Source organism: Hermetia illucens, chromosome 4 (assembly GCF_905115235.1).
Source record: "Hermetia illucens chromosome 4, iHerIll2.2.curated.20191125, whole genome shotgun sequence".
NCBI classification, from domain to species: Eukaryota; Metazoa; Arthropoda; class Insecta; order Diptera; family Stratiomyidae; genus Hermetia; species Hermetia illucens.
Window position 1 is genome coordinate 98,134,228 of NC_051852.1, and position 24,687 is coordinate 98,158,914.

The following is a 24,687-nucleotide window of genomic DNA, read 5'->3' on the forward strand; positions in this document are numbered from 1 at the left end:
GTCTGTCTGTCGGTCAAAACCGATTTACTCGGAAACGGCTAAACTTTGTCACGAAATTTGGCCGGAGATGTAGTCTCTGAATCCTTTTACATGTAGCAAGTGTCGCCATTTTGTGTTGAGTTTAAGGGGTTCCCCATACATCCCAAAATGGGGTGCGATTTTTTTTTATAGAATATGGTTTTATAGAATATGGGGCATCAAATGAAAGGACCCGGTTAGCACTAAATTATCAAAACTGATCTTTTTTCTGATATTGGCTGAAACATAGGGGAGTGAGGGCTCACAATGTGTACTCCAAAAAGTGAAACAGGTCCCGCTCTCAAAACTTATCCAACCTAAAAATCTGAAAAAAACCACAATGGTGTATCTGAGCGAAACATAGGTGGGAACCCGCCCTTGGTTCATCCTAGAAATACAAAATTTGGAATTGGTATAAGGGATAACATGAGGGATAATTTGATCAGGTTTCAAGGGAATCCAGGTAATAACAACAAAGTTATAAAAGGTGAAACTTTGCCATTTTATGTGATTTTCTTGCATTCCAATGACGTATGACGTCATCATCACATATGAAATAGTCAATATCACAACAAAGAGAGTTCAAATGAATGCGGGGCCGTAATGAGACATATTGTTGGACGTAATGTAAATTCTATGCAAAATCTAAAAACTATCGAGTGCTTTTCAGCTTTAGAATTTATTAATAGGCGGATTTATGTAATTTGCATGTATAATATACTTAGTTACCTAATTGTTAACAAAAATAAAGGCTCATCTTTTTAGAAAAAATATGAATTTGGTAACTGCTAAAGAATTTTGTAATCTATCCCATAAAATATTAATATTTGATTGAACCACCTTTTGCGGCTATTATAGCTTCAATTCTGGTGTCAATGCCAGACTGTTTATTTCTTTTAGGAACTGAGTTTTGGTTGTGGTCACCCCTTTAGCGATTTCTTTCTTCATCAGCTCCCAGACATTTCCAATTGGGTTTACATCGGAGACTAGTATCCGGCCAATCCAATAGAGGGATATTCTGCTCTCGCGAATGAATTTTCACCAATCACTCCGTGCGACAGGGAGCCCCATCCTGCGCGAAAATGAATAGTTCCCCATTCGAAAACCATTCTCTAAGCTGGGGAATCAACCGAGTTTGCAAGTCTTCTTTATACGGATCTTGCCTCATTATGCCTTTTACCACGTACAAACCTTCAGCACCTTTGTCGCTGATGACTCACTGACTATAGGGTGCTTTACAGTTTGGACAACGCAGTCAGGATTAAGTTCCCTCCTAAATTCTTAGCTTCATCAGCTCAACGGCGCAACAACCGGTATCCGGTCTAGGCCTGCCTTAAAAAGGAACTCAAAAAATTCCGGTTTTGCGCCGAGGTACACCAAATCGATAGCCTAAAAGCTGTCTGGCGTCCTGACCTACGCCATCGCTCCATCTCAGGCACGGTCTTCTTTTTCTACCATAGATATTACCCTTATAGATTTTCCAGGCTGGATCATCCTCATCCATACGCATTAAGAGACCCGCCCACCGCAACCCATTGAGCCAGATTTTATCCACAACCTGACGGTCATAGTATCGCTCATAGATTTAATCGTTATAGAGGCTAGGGAATCGTCCATTCTCATGTAGGGGGCCAAAAATTCTTCGGAGAATTCGCAAATTTTTTTTGCTAAGAACCCAGGTTTCCGAGGAATATATAAGGACCGGTATCATCATTGTCTTATTTTGAGCGGAACCGTTTTTGTAAGTTGAAATAGGCTCTGTTGGCAGCCAACAACCGTACGTGGATTTCATCGTCATAACTGCTATCAGTTATGATTTTTGACCCTAGATAAGAGAAATTTTCAACGGTCTCAAAGTTCTATTCTCCTATCCATATTGTTTTCGTTTGACCCGTGCGATTGAACTGAAATGATGCAACTGGTGTCCAAATTTCAACAGTTTTTCCATCGCTTGCCGCACAGAAAAAATCTGATCTGTTGCTGATTTGCCAAAAGTGAAGCTTCTTTCGTATGGGCCAATGATGTTCTGGGCGTATGGGGCTATCCGAGCTAGCAAGATAGTGGAGAATATCTTATAGATGGTACTCAGCAACGTGATACCTCTATAATTGCTGCATTGCGTGCTGTTCCCCTTTTTTATGCATGGTACAGAGAGTGCCTCTTTGCCAATCGTCAGGCATTGATTTGCTGTCCTACATCTTAAGCATCAGTTGGTGAACCAGTTGGTCTAATTGGTCGCCTCCATATTTAACCAAATCGACTCTAATTCCATCGGCTCCTGGCGACTTATGGGTTTTAAGTCGGTGCATGGACTGTTTTTTCTATGTTTGGATATTTTGGTTGTTCAGCAGTTCATCAAAATACTCAATCGACCGCTCCAATATGCCCATTCTGTCGGAAATCAGAATTCCCCCTTTGTCTTTTTAGCCTGGTCGTAGAAAAAGCGATGCAGAAGTGAGTGTCAGACGCACTAACTTCTTCAAATCGATCCAATTGCAGATCTTTGCTGATGTTATCGAGATATCTCGATTTTTGATAACTAAGATAGTCCGGAAAGCGGAGTGGTTAGAGCATAAGGCTATCGTACAAAAGCTCGCGGTTCAAATACCATTTGTGGCAGTGGAATTTGTATCGTGATTTGATGTCGGATACTAGTTTACTCCGGTGTGAATGAGTACCTGAGTCAAATCAAGGTAATAATCTCGGGCGAACGCAGTGCTGACCACATTGCCTCACAGGGTACTGTAATCATGTAGTGTACCGTTACGGTCTTGAATGAAGTGCTCTAACACACTTTAAAGCCCTGATCCAATATGGATTGTTGCGCCCAAAATTTGTCATTATTATTATTAAGAGAGTCTATTTCTGCTCGCAACAACTTTCCAAGTAAAATATCTCACTGTAGCGTCAAAATTTCTGCTACACAAGGGGCAGCATCTTGCGAGTACTCATGTACTTCTCGAAGACTTGGCTTTCTAGTCAGCGAAATTGCGAGTTATCAGCGTCGTTTGAGAGAGAACCACAATTAAAAATGTTCAGCCTCAACAATGGAGGATTTCATAGCGTAACGATGAGTTTTTTTACCGATATGGCGACTACATATTTGATTCTGTTACTCATCTAATTCGTATAGGTAAAGATGAATCAACTGGAGTCACTATAGGGGCAATGTCCACTACAAAAAGAGAAAACAAGGCAGAACCTGGATCAGAAGTAGCAATGGCGCAGGTCAAGATGGGGGGCAGCTACTTGGGATATTGAATTGGTGGACATCGGCTCAAAACGGAGATGTGTGGAATCCCTTACTAAAACACGCCTAGAACAAATGCGATCGTGATGACTTTATTATTGATATAAAAGAGAACCCGCATTTTATTTAACAATTTTGTTTATTATGTTCTTAGATTCTATAAAAACAATTAACAACTAGGGTAAAAAGTAACCACCACGAACTCATTAATGGATAACATTGCGACTTCATAATTCGTTAACAATGAAATAACATTATCAAAAAGTTTCTATCGAGTATTAATTCAATGGCAAATGCAATGCGGTGACTTCGAAACTTAGTGAATAACAATAAATACAAAAACGAGTCGAATGAGTACGAACGAATGTCCATGATGCTTATATCACAATTGTCTCTCCCAAACACTTCCGCAAACAAAAATTGGGAAACTATTACATTATGGCTGCTTAACATTCAGTCACCCACGGCCAAAAGATATTCATTTCGATGAGGACTTGCAGGACGATAAAAACTCCCCAAACTGTTATGAGTGCCAGTCCAACTCTCCGCCTCAGACGAAATCCGGAAATCGTTAGTATAACGAAAAGCGAAATGGTGGATAGGACAAGGATCCCAAGTGTATACTCAATTCCGTACGAGGAAATGTGGATAACGTTCTTTCCGGGAACATTGTAGTTGACGATGTTGTGGATGAACCATGGCACTCCTAAGGATAACAAAATTGCGAGCGAATTTGCTCCTAAAGCGTTCGATACTCCTATTCCACTTTCGCCTGCAAGAGGGTACATTTTCAGTTATTTCAAATGTTTCTATATTGATAAGGAGTAGCGAACTCTACCTTTTCGAACGGACATGATACTGGATAGAGCCTCAGGCATTGCTGAACCTGCTGACAAGAATGTGAGACCCATGACAACGTCGGGAATTTTGAAGGTCGTTCCTATAAAAACCACGAGCGTGAACATATTCAAATTAACATAATCCCGAGCAAGTTCAACTCACCAAAGACAGTAAGCATCCAAACAATAATGAATGAATTTGCACCAATGAAAGCAATGCACATAATGAACGTGATGGGGTATAATTTGCGGTACTTCTTAGGATCTGGACAGAGGCATGTGAGAATTAGTTTAATTGGCCACGTGTACAGCCACCATATTTTCCTTAAAATCCCTCCGTCTGGACATCTGAAAAGACTCTTGCCACGCTTTTTAAGGTCGTCTTCGTCCAAGATGTATTCTGTGAAAAATTCAAATCATAATCAATCCTGGCAGCTGGTGACAAATGCGTGGTCTGCATCGTTAGTTGCAGTACCGCGAACCAGATGATATGCAGACGTTGGAAGAAAGTTTGATAAGCAGATAAATACCTTTTTCCTTGAACGTGGGTGGCACATTTGAAAATTCCGAGGGAGTGATAGCAAAGACTCCATCTTGATGATGGTGGTTATGCTCCTTTTCTAGTGGCAGCTTTCCCTTAGCACTATGCTCTGCGGGTAGCGTCAAATCTGAATTTTTATGAATAATTAGCGGACATCCTTACGAACTGATTGATAAAGGACATACCATATCGAGTCGATGAACAGCAGTTCAAATGATCCTCCACGAATACTCGAAGTCTACCTTTCAGTTTATAATTCGTGATAATTATAATGACGTAGTAACACAAACATAAGCAAACCATGACAAAGGTTTCCCAAAATGTTATCACGCCTCCCCAGGCCACAATTATAAGGACAATTGTGTGGAAGGAATAGATAACACAGTCCCGACACACTGGCCACCAGTCCAACTGAATTGACTGCAAGCATTTATTAGAATTAGTTTCGGACACGCCAATCACATTATCACATTCACTTACCTTGTTAATAGCCAATGCAGACAATGCAGCTACTCCGAGGGTGTTGAACATAAGCGATCCAATAATATTGCCCAAACCCATTTCTGAATGAGTAATCAACGTACTAATGGTGTTTGTGAAAAACTCGGGCATTGTTGTTGCGGTAGACATGAAGGTCGCGGCGGCAACATCTTTTGGGATACGCAAATCGATGCAAATGCACTCGATGGCGGGTAAGAAATAATCGTTGCACACTACGGCAAGCAGAGTGAAGCAGTAGATTGCGCCCATGAGATGCAGTATTATTGCACCATTTCGTCGTTGCTCCTCTGCAAATAAATCAAAGAAGATATTTTCAGTTATCTGTAAGCATAAATTATTGGTTTGATGGTTTTGAAGATAGATTCTGGTTTGTGAACTATATTCTCATTATATGTATTTGCATTCAAGTATGCTGCCTAATTCCACCACAGACGATAGTATCAGTACTAAGTGCATTTGCTGTTAAGACGAGCTTATTCAAAGCAATCCCTACCTGTCGTAAAAGGCGACTAAAGGGGAAAGACACTTGTCGGCTAGCAACTTGGAATTGTTAAAATGTCTTATGCTTCGGAAATACTACCACGCTATTCAGAATGTCTCCTTCCTCCAACTTCAGCGATACAGGCTGGACATTTTAGGTTAAGCGAGGCAAGATGTTTGGAATCTAGCACTCCTCTCCCCCCTGTACTTATTGCATCTACTAGGCGCGACCTTTTGCCCTGGGAGCCGGTATCAGATAGAATACTAACTGCGATGTTCCGATTCAGGATGAGGAAGATTTCAAGAATGTGGTGTTACGCACCCACGGAGTCTTCCAAAACAGAGCCTTGTTATGATAAATTGAATGCAGTCCACGCAGGCGTCTTTAAGGTGATTCTGAAAAACGGTGATCAGAGTGCTAAAGTGTACTTGGGATTGGGATGGCGAAACACAGTCTTGGGGACCATAATGACAATGGTGAAAAGCTTACAGCTCTCTGCAGTTTACAGTTTACCGGTATACACCTAATCAGATCAAACACTTCGTCATTAGTAATAGATTTAGGAGTTGCTTTTTGTATGCGAGAAATAAGGGAGGTGCTTACGTCGGTTTCGAGCAAGATTATCATTAGATTGACGCTTGCGTTCGCTTGAGCATCGTGTACCAATCTTCACGCAGGGGTGGAGAACTTCGACTTCTGAAGCTCCACTATGTTGCTTGCTTTCACTTGCTTTCACTATCTGGCTGTCGATTGGCAGTGGAAATAATTGCTTGCTACCGCATAACACACATCTGGACGCTGTCACTGGACGACCATCAAAAGTATTCAATTCTCGGATGCAAGTAAAGTTGTTGACTACATCCCCAGGGGCACCATAAAATCTAACTGATTGGAAACTTGCAAGGGGGTCGATGCGAGCGGAGGTGAATATAATGCGATTGATATCTGGTAGTCTCTGGAGGGGCAGCGTAAAGTTCGCCTCGACAGTAGGGGATTTTTTACTTCACTAATCAGGGAAATAATATGGCTTTCACTACTTCATGGTGAAAAATCTTGTGAGGGATGTTAATGGTCGATGCTGACGAGCAGTTTATGTGGTAGAGGAAACATTTCCTCACGATTCTCAACCATATAACACCTGGTAAATTTCCACATCTTGTGGATGAAATGTTTGGTCACTGTAACTAGGGACCACTACTCCAAACGAAAATGAAATCACCTCTGCCATCATCGCAATCAAGCGGAGTAAGTCTTAACCCGCTTTCACGGTTTAGTCCAAAATATGGAAACATAGACACCTCAACACCAGTATTAGGCTGAGATTCTTCCACCCCAATGTTCTCTTTGTGCTGTTATATGGGAGCAGCATACGGAAAGTGACTACCACAATTATTTGAACGCTCCAAGTTTCCGATGACACCTGTCCCCGTCATGCAACGTGTTTTCTGATCTGACAAGCGAGTAGGAATCGACCACACTAGAGTGGCAGACGAACAGATCACCCTAAAATCAGGTGGTCTAGAACCCTAAAGAAGTATGGGCTTCTCGGGAAGTCCTGATGGTAGCTGAAGCACATTTCATCGAACCGGTGGCTATGGCGCAGGGGCACGGTGTATACTTTATACTCAATTTAGGAGATGTTGGCCACTAAATATTTCTTGGTCGTTGACTTGCAAAGTTCTAATTATGCAATTGAAATCGAGGAACATTTCGTTCCTAACAACAATGCCTTAATTAGTGGAAAACTGAACATCTTATCTAAGAGAACTTTCAGCCTAATGGAGATCGATGCACTAACAAAGAGTCTGAAAGTAAACACAGTACCGACAATTGATAATATATCCGTAGCGTTATTAAAAGGCAACTACCATCGCGCAAATGTGTAAGGGAAAGGAAATCTCTGTACAATGACATAAATATATGCTTTGTCACTCTAAAGGGATAACTTTATAGACAATCCTACCGGAGCAACTTTAGAGGTGAGCACTCAATACTAGATCAGTTCTTTTCGTGAAACAAATGCTTGGGAAATGCTAGGAGTTCAATGTATCGTACTAGTCGATTTCAAATGAATGTAGAATCAAATCAATGACATCCTAACTGATATCACCAATTTTTTAAAACAAATTAACGACTTCCCATACCAAACAAACGTTTTCCAATTCAAATTCATGACTTTTCATACGAAATTAACATTTTCACAAACCACATTCATGACTTTCAAAATTAAACTAAAATTTTTCCAAATCAATTGTACAGAATTAAATTAATACGGAAACGTAAACCTTGCATACAGATTTTTTTTAGATCACGTAATAATTTGATTTGGCAACTTTTTACTTTTATCTGGAATGTCATTACTTTGAGGAGGAAATGCTGTCTATGACCCATCGAAAAAAACTGGTTTGTGCCAGAAAAGTAACTATAACGGACTCTGCTGTGTATTCAAAATAGTTTAACCAGTTTTTATCACGAATTTAAGCAAGGGATGCTGCAAGTGCTCATCAAATTAGCCCTCAAGCAGGCAGTCCAAAAAAATTCTTACTGCTGCAAAAGATACGCCACTCCTTATATCAATGCAAGTGGTAGCATACACTGATGACACCCACATCTCATCACGCTCCTTCCTCGGATTCAAAGAAACCTTTTTGAAAGCTTACGAAGAAGGGTAGAAGGTAGGGTCAAGATCACGATCCAAACTAGAACACAGTGCCAGTTGCGCAAAATGTCACATCTGGAGAATACAACTTAAAGAACGTTGATTTAGGTTTCTGATTAATTGCTCAACGCGATTAAAATGAAGTTGCTAGAAAATATCCTCGGCGCAGCTCCAGAGAATGGCAGATGGCGAATCAGGTATAACAACAGTACCTAAAGTGAACAAATTGCGGAAATTCCAATGGGCGTTTCACATTCGGCGAATGGGCAGCTCGAGAGGCTTTCTCCCCACAGTATAAGCAATAGAAGTAGACGCTTATTCTGAGCCAAATAAGCCTCTCGAAAATCCTTCGTCCTCTAGGCCTATATTACCTATCAATGAATGTCGACGAATTATGTGAAATGATTATTTACAATAAGCTTCTGTTGATGGTAGGAAAGGAGGGTACGGCCCAGATAGGTAGTTTAGATTCCGAAAGGAAAAATCTCCCATCAATGTGATCAGTACGGCAAAGAATTTATCTTTCACGATGGCAACTCTCGATGTGAGGAATTTCTTGAATTCTGTATTATGGACGATAGGAATAGGAGCTTTACCCAAATTAGGCGCTAATGCGTGTCCATAGAATTCCACCTAGAAAGACTGTTGTGCTACGATTCGGACGATGGACCAAAAACATATCAGATACATCGATTCTCGAATGTGTGTGTGAAAATTTAGATATAACAGCTTTTTGACGTTGCAGCCCCGAAACATGGTATACTTGTGTTTCTGGTCTCCCCTCACACATTTTAAAACTACGCCATTAGTTTTACTGCGTGTGGCAACATACCAGTAACTAACTACCGTTTTGGTCGTAATTATCGTGGTCGATAAAACCGCCTCGTGTCGCTTGCTCATTAATGGCGTTAGACGACGCCGACTTAATCGATTCACGCTTTTCGAGCTCATTCATACGAGGTTTCCACGGCAAACGAATCAACAATCGGGATTGATATATGTAACTTCCGATTATATTACTGCCACCATACGATTTTTCAGAGTAATTTATAGTTTACAAGTCATAAAACCTATAATTGGTGTCGATTTCTTGACATTTTACGACTTTCTGATGAATGCCTGAAATTGAAGATTAATTAATTCAGAAATAAACTAAGAAATGCAGTTGATTACTTTAAAATCTTTACTGATTCAAATCAGTACTATGAGCCTTTCTCCAGATATCCAGAAATTGCGGACTATCCCTGGAAAAGCTAAGAGGAATTTAATGCAATGGCAAAACTAGGCATTGCAAGACCTGTGAAAAGTTGCTGATCCTACCCCCTTGAAAAGTGACGAGTGGAGACCATGTGGTAGTTATCGAAGCTTGAATCCGAGAACTGATCCATCTACAAATTTTTTCATAATCATGCTTCAAAGCCATTGATTTGATGGAAGCATTTCACCAAATACACGTTGCTGAGGATGATGTATGCAAGAGAAGACCACGACACTTTTCGGGTTGTTTGTGTTCCTATCCATAGCTTTCAGTTTACGTAATGCTGCTTAGATTTACCAACGATTCATAGAGAAATAGATAGTTAGATAGGTGGTTTCCCTTCTCGTGGATTTCGGCTAGTGCAACATTGGCGACATTTTATTTTGGATTTTCGTCCTTGAAAATCATCTTTTTCATCTCGAATTTACGCGACTATGACAATTTAAAGTAGTGAATAACCCCACAAAGGGCACGTTCCAATAATGCAGGTCAAATTTTTCGTTTACGAGGGTAATAACCCGGCAAAGGCTAACTTGATAAGAAACTTTCCAGCACCAGAGACAGTTAAGCAACTTTGGCAGTTCTTGAGTGAAGTTAACGTTTCACGATCAATCAAAGATTTTCGCCTAAAGCAGCTAAGATTCACTGTCCGCTCAATAACCTACTTCGAGGTAACAATTAAGAAAAAGCCATATACCGAAAAGCCAAAAAAAAAGAACATAGGACAGGCTGCACTGCTTGTACGTCAAAAATCAATAGGCTTTGCTAATCAATATCGTTGGTGCTTCCGACGTTATAGTTCAAGAGGAAAATTAAGTACATTTATACATCTCATCGCTGGTGTTCTCTATATGATCGGGAGCTATTAGCCATAAACGAAGCTATGAAGTATTTCCAGAAACAATAGAATATGATGAAAACAAATGCTTTGGACATGCTCCTAGGAAAGAAAACGTTGTTGCAAACCATCTTTTACCGATACACGTGACAAGTACACATTCTTGCAGATCAAATTTTTAAAAATTCCTGAAACTAACCTATCACTGATGTGAGATGTCAATACCTCGTACACTTACACTAGGCTTCACGACAGTTCCGTTGCAGAATTCTTAATGGTTTATCAAATAAAGCTAACCCAGGAGTTTAATAATAATCGTTGACACAACAATCCATATTAGATCAGGACCTCGAAGTGTGTTAGAACCTTCATTCAAGACTGTAACGATACACTACAGTACACTGTAGGAGGGAATGTGGTCAGTTGTAGCTGTTCAGGGACTTGAATCGACTAACAAGCACAGCTGCTCAAAAGCAACATCTTACGAGTGTTACTCAATAGACAATCGAATGAGTGCCTGGCATAGATCTTTAGACCGATTATTTACCAATGGTGATACTTGTGATTCGTCCAGAGTGGAAGGAAGACAACCAATCAACAGCGGCATAAATGCTACCATATATCAACAGTGATTACTTAGACTACCAGGAGAATATCTTTCATTCCCACCGAAATCTGCAAACCTTGGAACTGTGCATGATTTATGTGACGATACCCAGACAAGAACGATAAACCAGCTGAAACAGCAAGCAATTGATGCCTCGTTACCTCGAATTCTCTGAAAACTCTGACGTCCAATAAGAAGGTAAGGCTTATGTCGAATCAGACACGACTGTACTGTACCTTTTACATGACGACCCAGAAACCTTCACTGATAAAAAATTCAATGGGCAACACATGTAGCGCGGATAGATAACAAAAGTATCCCCACATACCACCAATTGGCCGCCTGAAACTCCGAAACTTCGTGGGTAGCAAAAACCACGAATAACATTGCGATAGGACTTAGCGAGGCAAAAGGCCGACTCCAAACTCTAACACCATACGGAAGGTCGACAAATCGAGATCACTGAACCAACATTCTCGGTTGGTTCTAGACATGTAGCTAAGATGAACACTCATTAAGTAATTTTTCACCCAAATCTTCCTACTTAATGAAAAACTTGGAAACACCACAAACAATCCGCATGTGTTTTTAACATTACTAAACATCCTCCTTGCTCTCAAATTACATTCGTCATTTAATTAAACCCGAGTTTTCTGAATGACGACAGCAATGTTGGAAACTCAAAATGCTCTGATAAGTATCTTGTCATTATCACTGCAACACCTCCCCATAAAACCCAGCTGACCTTGATAATCAAACGCTACAAGAATACGTAATTGTTCGTCGATTTGCTTACTTCTCGTGCAGACAGATTTTTATGTCGACTTTCCTCTTCACCCCGAGTCCAAAACGTACATAACACATCTTGATAAGTACGTGTTTATAGGCAGATAACTTTAGTAACATTTCAAAATAAAAAGTTCATTTTTAATTCTCACCTGTGAAAAGATCGTCCGGAAACTCATCAAGCGACGAATCTTCTTGGCAACTTTGATTTACGGATTCCTGGCGTCCTATGAAAACTTTTGTTGGATTATTTGAGGGTTGTTCCTCTTGCGAAGCCTTGACCCGGCGATCTGTAAACGATAAGATGAGGGAAATATGACTTTCTGTTGATACATAAACAATCACAAGTGTCAAAGTGTTATTGCTTCTGACATACTCAAAATATAGAAAAAATAAGTGCCAATAGAAGAAAAGGCATTTAATATATTTATTTTGCTACTTAAATTTTAATCGTTAGAGATCTGTCGGATGACGGTTCAAGAAAGTTTACCAGAGCAATTTACGTTCTCCTTACGTCAAAAGGGGATCAAATAGGATTGGTTACCGCTTTATTTAATGATTCATTTTATTAGACCTTGTCGAAAATATGCCTATAGAAACCTAAATATAAACATGCATATATTGTATTATGTTGGTTTGAACTTTCAGAGAATTGGCCTTTCGAGTAGAAGGAAAGCAAGGTTTTAAGGTTTAAGAGTTCAGAGACGACACAATCTTTTCTACTTTGGTTTAACTTTTATATTTTCACACTTCAAGCTTGATATACCAAAAATGTTAAAAAAATTAACGGACTGTGTCTTCCCTTTGAATGAAAACATCGCACATTTATGTAATTTATATAGTATTATCCATGGAACGCACTCAGGACCGCAAGTTGGTACATAAGGGTAGGAAGATTGTTTGCCCGGTGAAGTGGTATGAATCCAGAAAGGAACTGTCCAAGTTATTTATTTATAATTTAAATCAGCCTCTATTCCTTAGAACGTTACAACCTACAATAGCTCTCCCACCATGAAAATAGAGATTTCCCTGAGGTGCTCAAAGAATTGTTTACCTACGGGATAAGGATTTTAAAAGATACTTCTTGTGCGCTGTTTCCATGCTTTACAGAAGAAAATTTTTAAAAGATCAAAACTCCCTTTACTTGTATTGTATCTATTCGAATAATAGCACATGTAATATAATTCAATAAATGATAAGAATCCCGCCCTTCAAAAAAATACCGAAATTCAACGAAGGAAAGGATCCTATAAAAAAGTGTGCCGATTCGAAGGAAGACCGGATTATTAGGAAACAACAAGAATTTCAACTGAGTATTTCAACAACTAGTGACAATCATCTGGCATCAAAAAACCACTTCTTACCAAAAAAGGAAGGAAATTCGTTTGAATTGGACTGGGTGGAATCACATGTCATATTTTCGGACGATTCCAATTTCAACTTCACAGAATAGGATTCTGTAAATGCTTTAATACTGGCTTTGGCCACATCTGTCTGGTTTTGTGTGAGATTTTTCATACTTAGTTAAAAATTCAAAATATTCCTTGATGTATCCAACTCCGCCGTTCATACGAGCTACTTTATGTGATATATGATATCGTCAAATACGTCTTAGATTGCGAAAAATTCAATTGAAATTCCAAACTTTGATCTTCTATACCTTAGCAATAATAATTGTTTCTTTTTCGAACTTTACAAAATTACATATTACGTTATTATTGTAACAATGCTGGTACCAAATTAGGATTCCCCATATCCCAAACAACTACATATAGTGACTGGGATTCCTTTTCTTGCCTCAATAACCTTATGTTCCGCTACTTACTTTAATTTTATTTCTTTTTCAGCAATCAGGATCTTACCTATTTCCTAGCTTTCCCACATCAATTTAGGTCTCCAATAACTTTATATGTCGCCTAGTTTTCAGAGAGGATTTCAATTTTAGTTTGCTCGCACTTCATTAGATCTAGTTCTGCCTGAAATGTAGCAGTGTTTTAGTTTAAATGAGCCGAACTCTCATGCATTCCTACACCCGGGATGAAGTGACGCACCAAAATTGATATCTTTTGCGATAGATATATCAACCAGTGCCTTAATTCCTAATCTGCCTCAGTAGTATCCGTCCTGACGCCGTCCATGGTTTTGACCGCTGTGTAGTTACCAAAACTAACGAACAAACCATGCCCATATCCAAAATTAAATGGAGTTGAAGCCATCACAAAAACATTACTGAAGAAGCGCCTTCGGTAGAATAAACATGTATTTACATCGATGATAACTTGCTAGCTATGATTGTTCTGAACACACAAATTGATAGAATGCGATCCAAAGACTGTGCAGAACATTGATAGCTTGATAGGCTGCATGTGTAATTTGAAAATCTTCTGCCTCCAACTGGATAAAGCACGCTGCCAAAAGATGTGATAAATGCAGTCTAGGTTTGTGAAACTCGCTACCGAACGTAACGAAACTTAAAGAAAGAGGCTAATTTGCGAACAGGCAAGAAAAAGCAGATATCGAGCTTCACCAAGGCCACCTCAAACGTGAATTGTAAGGCGCATCGTGAGTAGTGCATCAAAGAATTACAATACTGGGACCTTATCCTGTCGATCCTTGATCAATGTTTTATTTAGAAAGTATACCTTTATTCTCAAATTTCCTCGGACAATTCGAGATTACCTCTACTACTGAAAAAGGAAACATGGTTTCATAAAACATTGGTTTATTTCTTCCAAACTGTATGGAACTATCAACTCACCTGGCTATGCTTAAACTTAAACAGTTCGGATGTTCTATTGAGCAAGCAAAACTGATTTGCAAAGAAACTCGACAACTAACTGTAACGCATCCCTGAGGCATGCGCTATTCAAACAAAAGAGCACTATCAAGAAGATCGATGAAGAACTCAAACACAACTTCGGGTAAACAATGACGTCTACAGCGACGTCTATGAACTTCGGTATGAGCAACTCGTGGGACTTAAAGTTTCAGCCCAGCAGGATATTTTGCACCACTCTCTGATAGAAATCTAACGTTTACCGGTCTCTGATCGATCGGAAGAGTTTTGCAGAAAATTGAGCACAGTTATCAGATCAATCAAGGAAATGAGTGGATGGTTTAGGAGACCCGATCCGGCGAGTCTAACTGTCTATCTGGTGTCTACATATTTAACCGCAGTAGACTACCACGGCAAACTGGGTACAAAGAATTCTAAAATTATTTCCACGCTGTATAACCGACGGCTTTTTGACTAGGGACACTTTACGAAGACAGTTAATAGCTTACAAAATAGGACCGCCATTGGACTTTCGACAAATTTCGCTGGAATATATGCCACTATGCTTCAGGTTACCACCTTTCTCCAGGCTGAAGAGCGAGGACGATATTTGGTCCCCAAATCAATATTTATACCGACATTGGCTAAGATCACAAGAATCATTTCGAGCTCAACGAGGCCAAACAAAGTCGTTTTATATACGTCTAAGGTAATTAAAGGCATCGAACAGGTATGTAATTGCGTCGACGATACAATATATGAGCGACCAAATAAGCCGACATGACCAATATATGGTTCCTGAAGTTTTCCTGTATGCGATCGTCTCCGTAATCAAGGCAGCAATCTTCCTTTAGAAGGTGTTAGTATAATTCAAAAATGTCTTGAAACAAAGTTCTCTAATATGCTTGAAGGTCCAGATTCAACTGGGACATCATCAATAGGGAGAAAAGTATTTGGAAAATTAAACCATTGAAGTAATGTTGGGGCATTGCATTTTTTAGGCTCAGCCTTAAAGTTTTTCGAAAGAACTGCAAGTAAGTGAACATGCGAATCCTCATCATCGCATTGGGGAACCCACGACATGCCTTTAAGTGCAAGGTCAAGAAGACCAAATATAGGAGGAGCAAATCAAGTGTCTAAGAGGCATGGAATGCCATTCTTGGGGTAACTGCCCCGTGACCTTTGTCGTTAATGTATTGCTGTGTCGGTGTTTCGATGGCGCCCTTTTCTTGTGTGTGTTTCTCCATGGGGTGGGGAACACGCCATAAAGAGCTGTGTAATACCACTTTCTGGTAGCCATGTGCTTGCAACCATATGGTCGCGTACCAATGCATTGCATCGCATACACGACACTAACACCATCGCGCCGAATTTTTCTTGCCCATTTACCGTAGATGGTCGAACATGCGCAATGATTTTCCCCCAATAAACCAATTCGAACAATGCACTGGGAGTTGAATCTCCTGTGTTTAGTTTTCTTGTGCAGAGTACAATGTTTTCACGCAATCATCTGTTCGAACTTGTGACTGTTCTGGCGGTTTTCCGTTGCAATCCTGATGAGAAACCACATTACTATCAGCGAAGCATGGATGAACTATTATATTCCAAAGACAAAGAAACTGTTAAAACTATAGGCTTTTACAGATTTTAAGAACACCAAAGAAGGCAAGAACGGTTAAATCGGTCGGTAATATTATGGTCAAAGTTCACTTCAAAAATGGGCAAAACACTAACTGCACAATATTTGCGTTGTCATCGCTTCCCTGATTTGGAAGAGATTATCTTTCATCAAGATAATATAGGGGCAGTGTATAGTTTGAATGCGGAACGGTAACTATTTTTAAGATAGTCACATTTAGCAGGTAAGTTTCTAAGTAGAATCATTACCTTCCTATTTTATAGTATTTCCTTATTGCCTCTTATCACGTGTGAGAGAATGGAAAAAACAAATTACATCATAATCTATTTTTAATAAATCAGACTTTATAATCTGAAGCAACGCAAATATTTTCGGAGAAATCTATCAATAGAATCAATCCAAAACGATAACGAAATCGCAATAATGAATTATTTATACAAACATATTAAGATTCTTCTGATAAAAGGGTTTGCTGAACATTGCCGATCTGAAGTGGAACCATGATTTATTTATAGTGTTGTTCGTATTATCTAATATTGGTCTGCGATCATAGTAGTCACCATCCGACGGCATATATCGAATTGATAACTTTTCTCTCCTTCATTGATTTGGAGCAAGGACTGAGAAGTATACCTGAGTGAAGAAAATTAAATTCTGCTTGGAGAGTTTAGCTGTTATTGATCATAATCGGCCTTTGCCTCCACAGTCTCTTCTTTCTTATTGTTTTTTCCCTACTCCACTTTCCATGTGACAGTACTTCAGTTTCATTATCATCACCTTAACGTGTGCATATGATAAGCCTACAGCAGTGGGAAAACACAAATGCAAATACATATGTTACATCCACGACGCAACCAGGATGCGAACCCGGAGCAGAGCCGAGAGACTGACGCCTCGCATCCTCAAGTCTCATAAAGTGGTTTTATTGGGATTATTATAATATTAATTAGTATCACCGAAGTGCAGTTTAGCGAGGGAATTTCCACATGGCTTAATGTACTTAAGGAGTCTCTCAAAAGATTAGTTGTAGATTGACTGCAAATAGATGTTGCGGAGTAAGACTTAAAAGTGCAAACAACTTTTTTTCACTTTAAAAAGCCGGAAAACTGAAGCCTTATCAAGACGCCAGAGCAGTAGAGCAAAAACTTCAGTCGCCATACAACTACTGATAGTGTAGAACATAAATATATACGTAAATTTGTTTATCCGCAAACGTTGAGTTTCGAATCCCAAAATAGATTTTGGGGCACCGTTTAGAGCCAAGTAAAGAACAAATTATGCAAGCTAGTATAAACTTTAAATTTTGATTTTGACTATTATCTTTTCACGTTTCTTTTATTTGCAAACATATTATGAAAGCACCTGAAGAAAATTAAATCTCTTCAATTGCACGAGGACCTAAATTGAGCCTTGGCTTCTTGCTTGTGAAAACAGGCAGAAAATTTAATTCCGTTTTATTTCACGCTACTGATCCCAACATATGTACTTCTAAAAATAAAGTCATTTCCTAAAACAGTTCAAAACATTACTTTTTTGTTTATGCCAACGAAATAAAAGAATTATTTATTTATTTTTGGTTTAGTTTTGAATGAAGATTAATACTAACGGGCTCGTACGCTAAAATGGTAAATCCACTTAAATAGGAGTGTTCTCTTCATGTTTATTTGTCTGATATATGTAAATACATATATTTACATACGTATACATATGTAACTCTTTAGCTGGTTTTTATTTACAATTCACACCCACAAATATGTATTTTCGTTATCAAGGAGAGTTGTTTCGCACTGAGCGCGTGAGAACCATTAGACGAATGCAATTAAAGGTAAAATTCACGTGACCCAATAAGCAATAGGTGCTAGAGTATTTAGATATTTTTTGTATCTGATAGGAAACGTATTTCAGATAATAAAGATAGGTAATACATGGTAGCCGTCCATTAAGGATTATTACCCCACTATCATGATAGATATCAATTTCTGGCGTTAAACGAATATTCTGATTTGCAATGCATTTTAGCACGCGAACTCAGTGTACTTAGACTTAATTTCGAGTTTATTTGGAATGGATTTATGCTCACTTCATAGGATTTATTTAACATGAGGTAATAGAAGTTACTTAGTCTTTGGATATAACTTACAAAGTACTAGTAATAAGCCTAAAATCTGAAAAGAGGTCGCTTCTGCTACGAAGAGTCTCATGGTTTTTTATGTACCAAACTTCTGAGTGCCACTATTGGGAATTAATGGTATATTATAATATACTAATGAGTTATGTCGGCAAGTCATTGCAGAATTAGATGAATATTTCGTTATCATCAAGTAGAACTAACTACCTCATTTTTTGCATTACAGTTGCGTGAAAGTGTGTAATGTTAATAGTTTTAGGTACGTAATACTGTATTTTATCAAAGAACATTTTCGACAACCTTCAATGGACCGCGATTTACCACTACACTAGACAAAGTCTAAAAATGACCAACTATCTTTTAGCTAGTATATTCGCGTGATTAATCAGCTTTGTTTTATTTCTACCTACCACATTGGCAATTTCATCTCCACAAGTTTGAATTTTTAGGTCTTCACCCACAATATTTTTCAATAGGCTCACTGGAGTAGCTCATGTTTAAGATACTTCCTAATCCCTAAAATTTGGTTTCACCAGTCCCGGCGGGCTTCAAAATATTGGGTGCCCAAGAAGAAGCGAGAAAACTAGGAATGTATTCATTAGACTTCTAGATGACACTAAGATGAAGATAATAACCCTTTGTCCCTTTCATCCTTCAATTTGTTTATTGTTTGTGTATAATTTTGATTTCACAAATCCGCACAAAAAACTCACAATGCTTAAGATCGCATGATCTGGCAGGCCATTCTCGGTTGCCATGCAAAGGGGTAATTTTTGGAGGAACCTTGTCAATTAGCAGAGCAATGGTTTCACGAAATGCTTTTGAAAGTAAAAATTGTCATTTTCATCCACCGCTGGGAAAAAACAATCAAAAAGCATATCTCTGTAAAGTCGCCGTTAATAGTAGTGGCAGCTCTCACATAATTTTCAATCAGTTCGGAAACCGGAAGCTCGGGGCTTCAGGCTTTGTTGATTTTTAATGTAAGAATATTTGTCTACACGATGGTTTCACTTATATATAACTCGTAGTGTATATAGTGTGTGTTGAATATACGAATTATTTAATTTAATGTGCTACTGACATTTTTTTAGGAAGTAGCAATTTGACCCGAAAACGGCAACTTGGATCTACTATAACTTTGGTAATAATGGCAGGATTTCCACCAAACTTTTCAGTATGATGATTACTTAATATTGCCTATTTTACGATGAAGTTAGGGGGGCATTAACTTCATTTGAGCAGATATTGTAGCGGAGAGTATTTTGAGGCCTGGACACCATATACACGGATCAACATATTTTTTTTCAGATTTTTCGGTTGGGTGGTTTCTGTTATTGGGTCCTTGGAGTAATCGGCCCATTTGGGACCCTCGCACTTCTCCCCTTTGATACCAATATCAAAACTGATATCTGCTTTAAAGAGTAGTAAACGAATGCCTTTCATTTGATAAGCTACATGGTTATATTTAGTGAAAAAACTTTGCACTCATCTTTTATGTCTCTCCCTCCCGTCCCCCTTAAACCCAACGTAGAGCCTTCGGTATGAGAGTTCGCAGGTCTCACTTTCCCAGCAAATTTCGTGACCTCGTCGGTGAACCGATTTTCTGCAGCTTTCAGTCACGTTGTCACACACGGCAACAATATTTTCTCATCATTTGAAATAGAACCCGCGGTCTCAAATTTCCGGATTAGCCTACGAACTGAGAATTCAGTTAGAGTAGCGTTACGTCCGAGTTTTAGATGCATATCACGAACGGTTACCGGGAGACTTTCATTAGTTTCATAGTAACTTTTTACCACTTGGATATGTTGTTTAGTTGTCACCTGCTTTATGACGAAAGTAAAGATCAAACAACAAAGCACGCCAAACGAAACCTATCAGGCCACTAATCAGAAGGTTATCAGATAAAAACATGCAAAAAACCAACGCTGTCAGCCGTTATAGGGCCCAATGGCGCCAAGTTCAATTTTTTTCCAATTTCCTGGAGGCTTGGAGTTTAGTAGAGTAAAAGCTTACAATTACTCTATTTGCAGTTTAGTCATTTTACGAAGGATCCATTAGGAGTTTCTCAACTTAGTTGTAATTATCTGGCTTCGTAGACGTACGTTATGACAGTGTCATTCGAGATGCATTCTGACATATTTGACATCGTTTACCTAGGGTACAGTGACTCCGTTCAATGTAACGTTTGGGTATGTTTCTCCTTTGAATTTAAAGGGAATTTGGCCACCTTCGATTTCGTTCACAATGGTTAATCCTTGGGAAATCAACACTGAGCATATTTACTGCTGTTTGTGGATTTGATGCGAGTTAAAAGTTGATGTATCGTCGTCGAATACTTCTCCAAGAAAATAGAATGCACTTCTCCAAGGAATACGTTCTTTCCTTTATATATCTGACCACATTTTGTAAAATGTCCGCGCAATGTCGAGAAATGTGGCTTTGCAGAACCTCCTGTTTTTCGTGAAGTCCAAGCTGAAGGTGGTAAGAGATTATCTGCCCAGCCTTGGTAGCTTTTTTATCAATTTTGCTGTAATGAGCTCGTATCCTCTCTCTTATCTTTAAATTAACAGATAGTGTCGATGATCTGTTTGCTTTCAAAAGCAATACATTTTTGTGCTGTTCGAGAGGTAGGTTTTTATTGGTGGTTTCATTGCTTGGCAAGGAAATATCCCCCAATTTTATAGGAGGTTCACTTTTCTATAGACCTTTCATTATTTTAGTGACTTGCTAGATCGAGTATTCAAACGCTACTGGAGGGAGCAAATGGCTCAAATACGTTTCAAGGTTTGAATTTCCCGTTTTGCTTGAGAGAACTTTTTAGCTTTTTGGTAGCTACTGCCTTCGTTTTTGTCATTCTCTCCTTGTTTGACGTTTCACACGCAGTAGCTATACGTCAAATGCACTTATGAATCTGACACATTGGCTGGCTGTTTGGCATTGTGGTTGCACCTCAGTAACGTTAGAAGAGCTTTAGATTTAGATATTATGGGAGGTTGAAGGCATGGCCGGGTACTTCTTTTTGCTAAACGTCCATGTATGCTCGACCACCTCTATAATCAATGTATGCGTGCTCACACAATTGCTGCAGTTTTTGGCACTAGAGTCCCACTTCTTTTTAAACAAGTAATACTAATAATCGTTGCCTCGATAATTTAATTGGATTTAGGCCTTGAAGTGTGCTCAAGACCTTTCTGTAATGATGTTCAAGACCTCTCTGTAATGATATTCATCCTAGACTTGTGGATCCCCCTTTAGATTTCTATAGGCTTCTATAGGCTTCTACTTTGGTTTCTTTTTTGGAATTGAAACTCAACACCGGATTAACTTGTTCCCGAAATATCGACATATGTCGCATAAAAAATTACCAGTAATGATGGAGGCAAAATACTGCGAACAACCAGTGATTATAGCGTTTGTTAATAAATGAAAAATAAAAAAAATTGGAAAAATAAGACAATTGAATTCTATGCTCATACTTAAGCTAACCAAGGTCACACTTTTCGATTGGCTTTGAATTGCATAGTTTAGTAGTGAAGTCAACGGCTGTCAAATAATGCAAGAAGGTTCCACTCTTCATAGTCGCTAGCCTCAAGCCTATATTCCTATCATCGGACCCAAGGGAGGATGACTTTAAGTGTGTCGCCAAAACTACTCAGAGCATCTTTTAACTACCTCATCAACTTGGTGAATATCACCACTGACTACAAGGCCTTAGTGGCTGCCGTTCGTGGGGATTATGCTGCGTTTGGGGCTCGAATCATTCCGCAGCCGTCGACAGGCACCCCGTGTCGCCAGTTACTCCGCTTTGAATGGAGTGGCGTATCCTGGAAGACCTTACGAATCGGTTAGACTGTGCGTACCAGAGAATAATCATCCTCTGGCTCTAAACACCTTCTTTGAACCGACGATGAGGAATAATATGCCGTAACCCCACAATATATCGCAGGTTTTTACTCTGCCCTGGTTAGGAAACCCACCGAAAATTTTTTCTTAAAGCTCGTAGTCTCTGTTGGAGAGATTATTGTAGACTAAAAGCTATTTAATTTTATTTAAAACTGAACTGGTAATATAAATCAATTACGGAGGTTATGACAGCAAACTTTATTTACAAATAGGAAACACGGCAAAAGAAGTCTCAGCTAGTCTTTCCATAAAAACTGCAGAAAAATTAAAATTTTTAAATAAAAATTTATCCGGAGAATATACCTTTTTAAGTAAGAGCACTTTGTGCTGTTTATTCGCAACTTATTATGATTTATTACATTACCAGCTTGCAACTGTTAAAAACAATAAAGGGCCGTGGTTTCGAAAAAGATTTAAAAAGAACCTAACACAAAGGGTAGTATCTTATCATACATACTTTTGGATGGATGAATGGAATAAGTACTCCAAAGTTCGAAGAATATTTTCTTTTTCTTCAAAAACGAGTACTAAAGCAAGAATAATTAGATCCTTTATCTTAGATTAACATTTAAATAAATTTCTGATCTAAATTAATTTATGGAGACCGTCTGCTACCTTTTAATAAATTTTTAATTATTTATTTATACATTTATCATTTTCACACAAAAAAGTATATATATTGAATCAGACAAAAAAAATGTAATTTTTGATTTCAATTCGACGGTGGTATGACTGCCTCTGGAAACCAACGAAAAAAATTCAAAATAGATATTGAAGTAAAAAGTAGCCACTATAAAAAGCGGGACAAAATAGCGTCATTTTCAACTTTTTGATTTTTTTTTATTAAGTGCCGATACTGTTAGAAAATGCGGTTAAATATGAATGAAAATTTATATTTAATTATAATGCATAATGAAGAATCCGAAATAGAACTGTTTCAAGATTCGAATGCACACGTAACCAAGTCTAGGCTATATTCATTTGCTAGTAGGCAACCATATGACGAGTCATACTTATTTACCTGTAATTGAAGTTGACAGGATGACTCATATGCTCCATACTTCACAACATATCAATAAGTATTATCAATCAATATCCGCATTTAACAACATACCAAGCTTTATTGTATAACCTCATTCTATGTTTACACTTTCATGGACTTTTCATAATAAAAAAAAAATCACATGATGTAAATGTACTTCCCGAACTCATATAAACAATAAACAATTTTTTGGATTACAAATAACTGTTTATTCGCAACATTTAACTCTTATCTAGACATTCTCACGAATTCAGAATATATAGTAAAATAGCATTACGTGCATCAATCAATCTAGAGGGTGTAAGTAAGTAAGTAGCTCCTAAATACTAGGTCTGATCAGCAAGGCAGGCAATCATTATATCAGTTCATAAGTCAGAATACCACGTAGTCCTTATTGGCTTAAAAGTATACTGAATTAAAGTAAAATTGAGGAATTTCAAAAGTAGGTACGAAGCCAAGTGTAACATGAGGTAAGTAAACAGTAAACCTTATGTAAATTTAAAATCACTTTTGATTCGAAAGTTCTGCAGAAGGAATCCTTCACAATTTGTTTTTTCAAACCAAATGTAACTTGAACTAATTTCGGTATGTCACCGTGTCCTTTTCATTCTAGTATATACGTAATGTCTAACGAATTTAAATTGCCATAATCTTGTAACAAAGTGGACCAGTATTGTAGAGGGTAGTCGGTCAATCTTGAGATATAGAAGCTCGAAAATTTCAAATACAGGGTATTAAGCAGGAACATTTTGCATTTTTGTAATACGTATTTTTACGTGTATTATTTTTATCCTTACCAAATAAATAGAGAATTACAATAAAAAAGTTTACACGGCTAATTTTATTATTGAGCCCTTTCCTAATGCTTTTTTAAACACCAATAGAATACTTGCCAGCAAATGGAGACGCTAAACATGTTAAGACAGGAGAAATATCAGGGATAGATGCAATCAACCATAGGTTGTGAACACATGGGTCATTCAGTCCCGAAAATAACCAAAAGCCAGATGGTTTGGAAGCAATTCGAACTGTAATCGTGCAATTTCTCCATTGTTTTCATTGACTTGTAAATCGACGCATTACCCTGGTGAATCAGCGGTTTTTCCTTGACGCATTTCTGCTTAATTGTGTCAATCAATAATTCAATATAGTAGGCGCTGTTAACCTTCTGACCCTTCGAAAGAAAACCTAAAAGCAAAATTCTGTGAATATCTCAAAACGCAGAGGCCGTGACTTTGCCTGCTGAATGTTATGTCTTCGGACGCATTGGCCGGCTTTCGCCCTTTCGTCTCTATTCGGCAGGCACCATTTTGACTCTGGAGTATAATGATAAACCGACGTTTCATCCATTGATATGTATCGACGCAAAAAAAATCCTTTCTATCCCGCGTAAACAACTGCAAAAAGCGCTCTAAATC

The 24,687-nt window shown here is 38.5% G+C and overlaps 1 protein-coding gene across 1 annotated transcript in view; it reads right to left on the reverse strand.

Annotated features, from left to right (window-relative positions):
• Nucleotides 1–3,390: 3,390 nt before the first annotated feature.
• The window catches only part of LOC119655662 (sodium/potassium/calcium exchanger 3), a 62,628-nt gene continuing 41,331 nt past the window's right edge, over nucleotides 3,391–24,687 (reverse strand). Inside the window, exons 2-8 of the mRNA XM_038061646.1 lie at nucleotides 11,931–12,068; nucleotides 5,129–5,436; nucleotides 4,834–5,068; nucleotides 4,638–4,775; nucleotides 4,271–4,507; nucleotides 4,107–4,208; nucleotides 3,391–4,040 (exon numbers count right to left, since the gene is read on the reverse strand). Of these exons, the coding sequence (XP_037917574.1) occupies nucleotides 3,715–4,040; nucleotides 4,107–4,208; nucleotides 4,271–4,507; nucleotides 4,638–4,775; nucleotides 4,834–5,068; nucleotides 5,129–5,436; nucleotides 11,931–12,068 (1,484 nt within the window). The 3' untranslated portion in view covers nucleotides 3,391–3,714. The remainder of the gene's footprint in view (nucleotides 4,041–4,106; nucleotides 4,209–4,270; nucleotides 4,508–4,637; nucleotides 4,776–4,833; nucleotides 5,069–5,128; nucleotides 5,437–11,930; nucleotides 12,069–24,687) is intronic.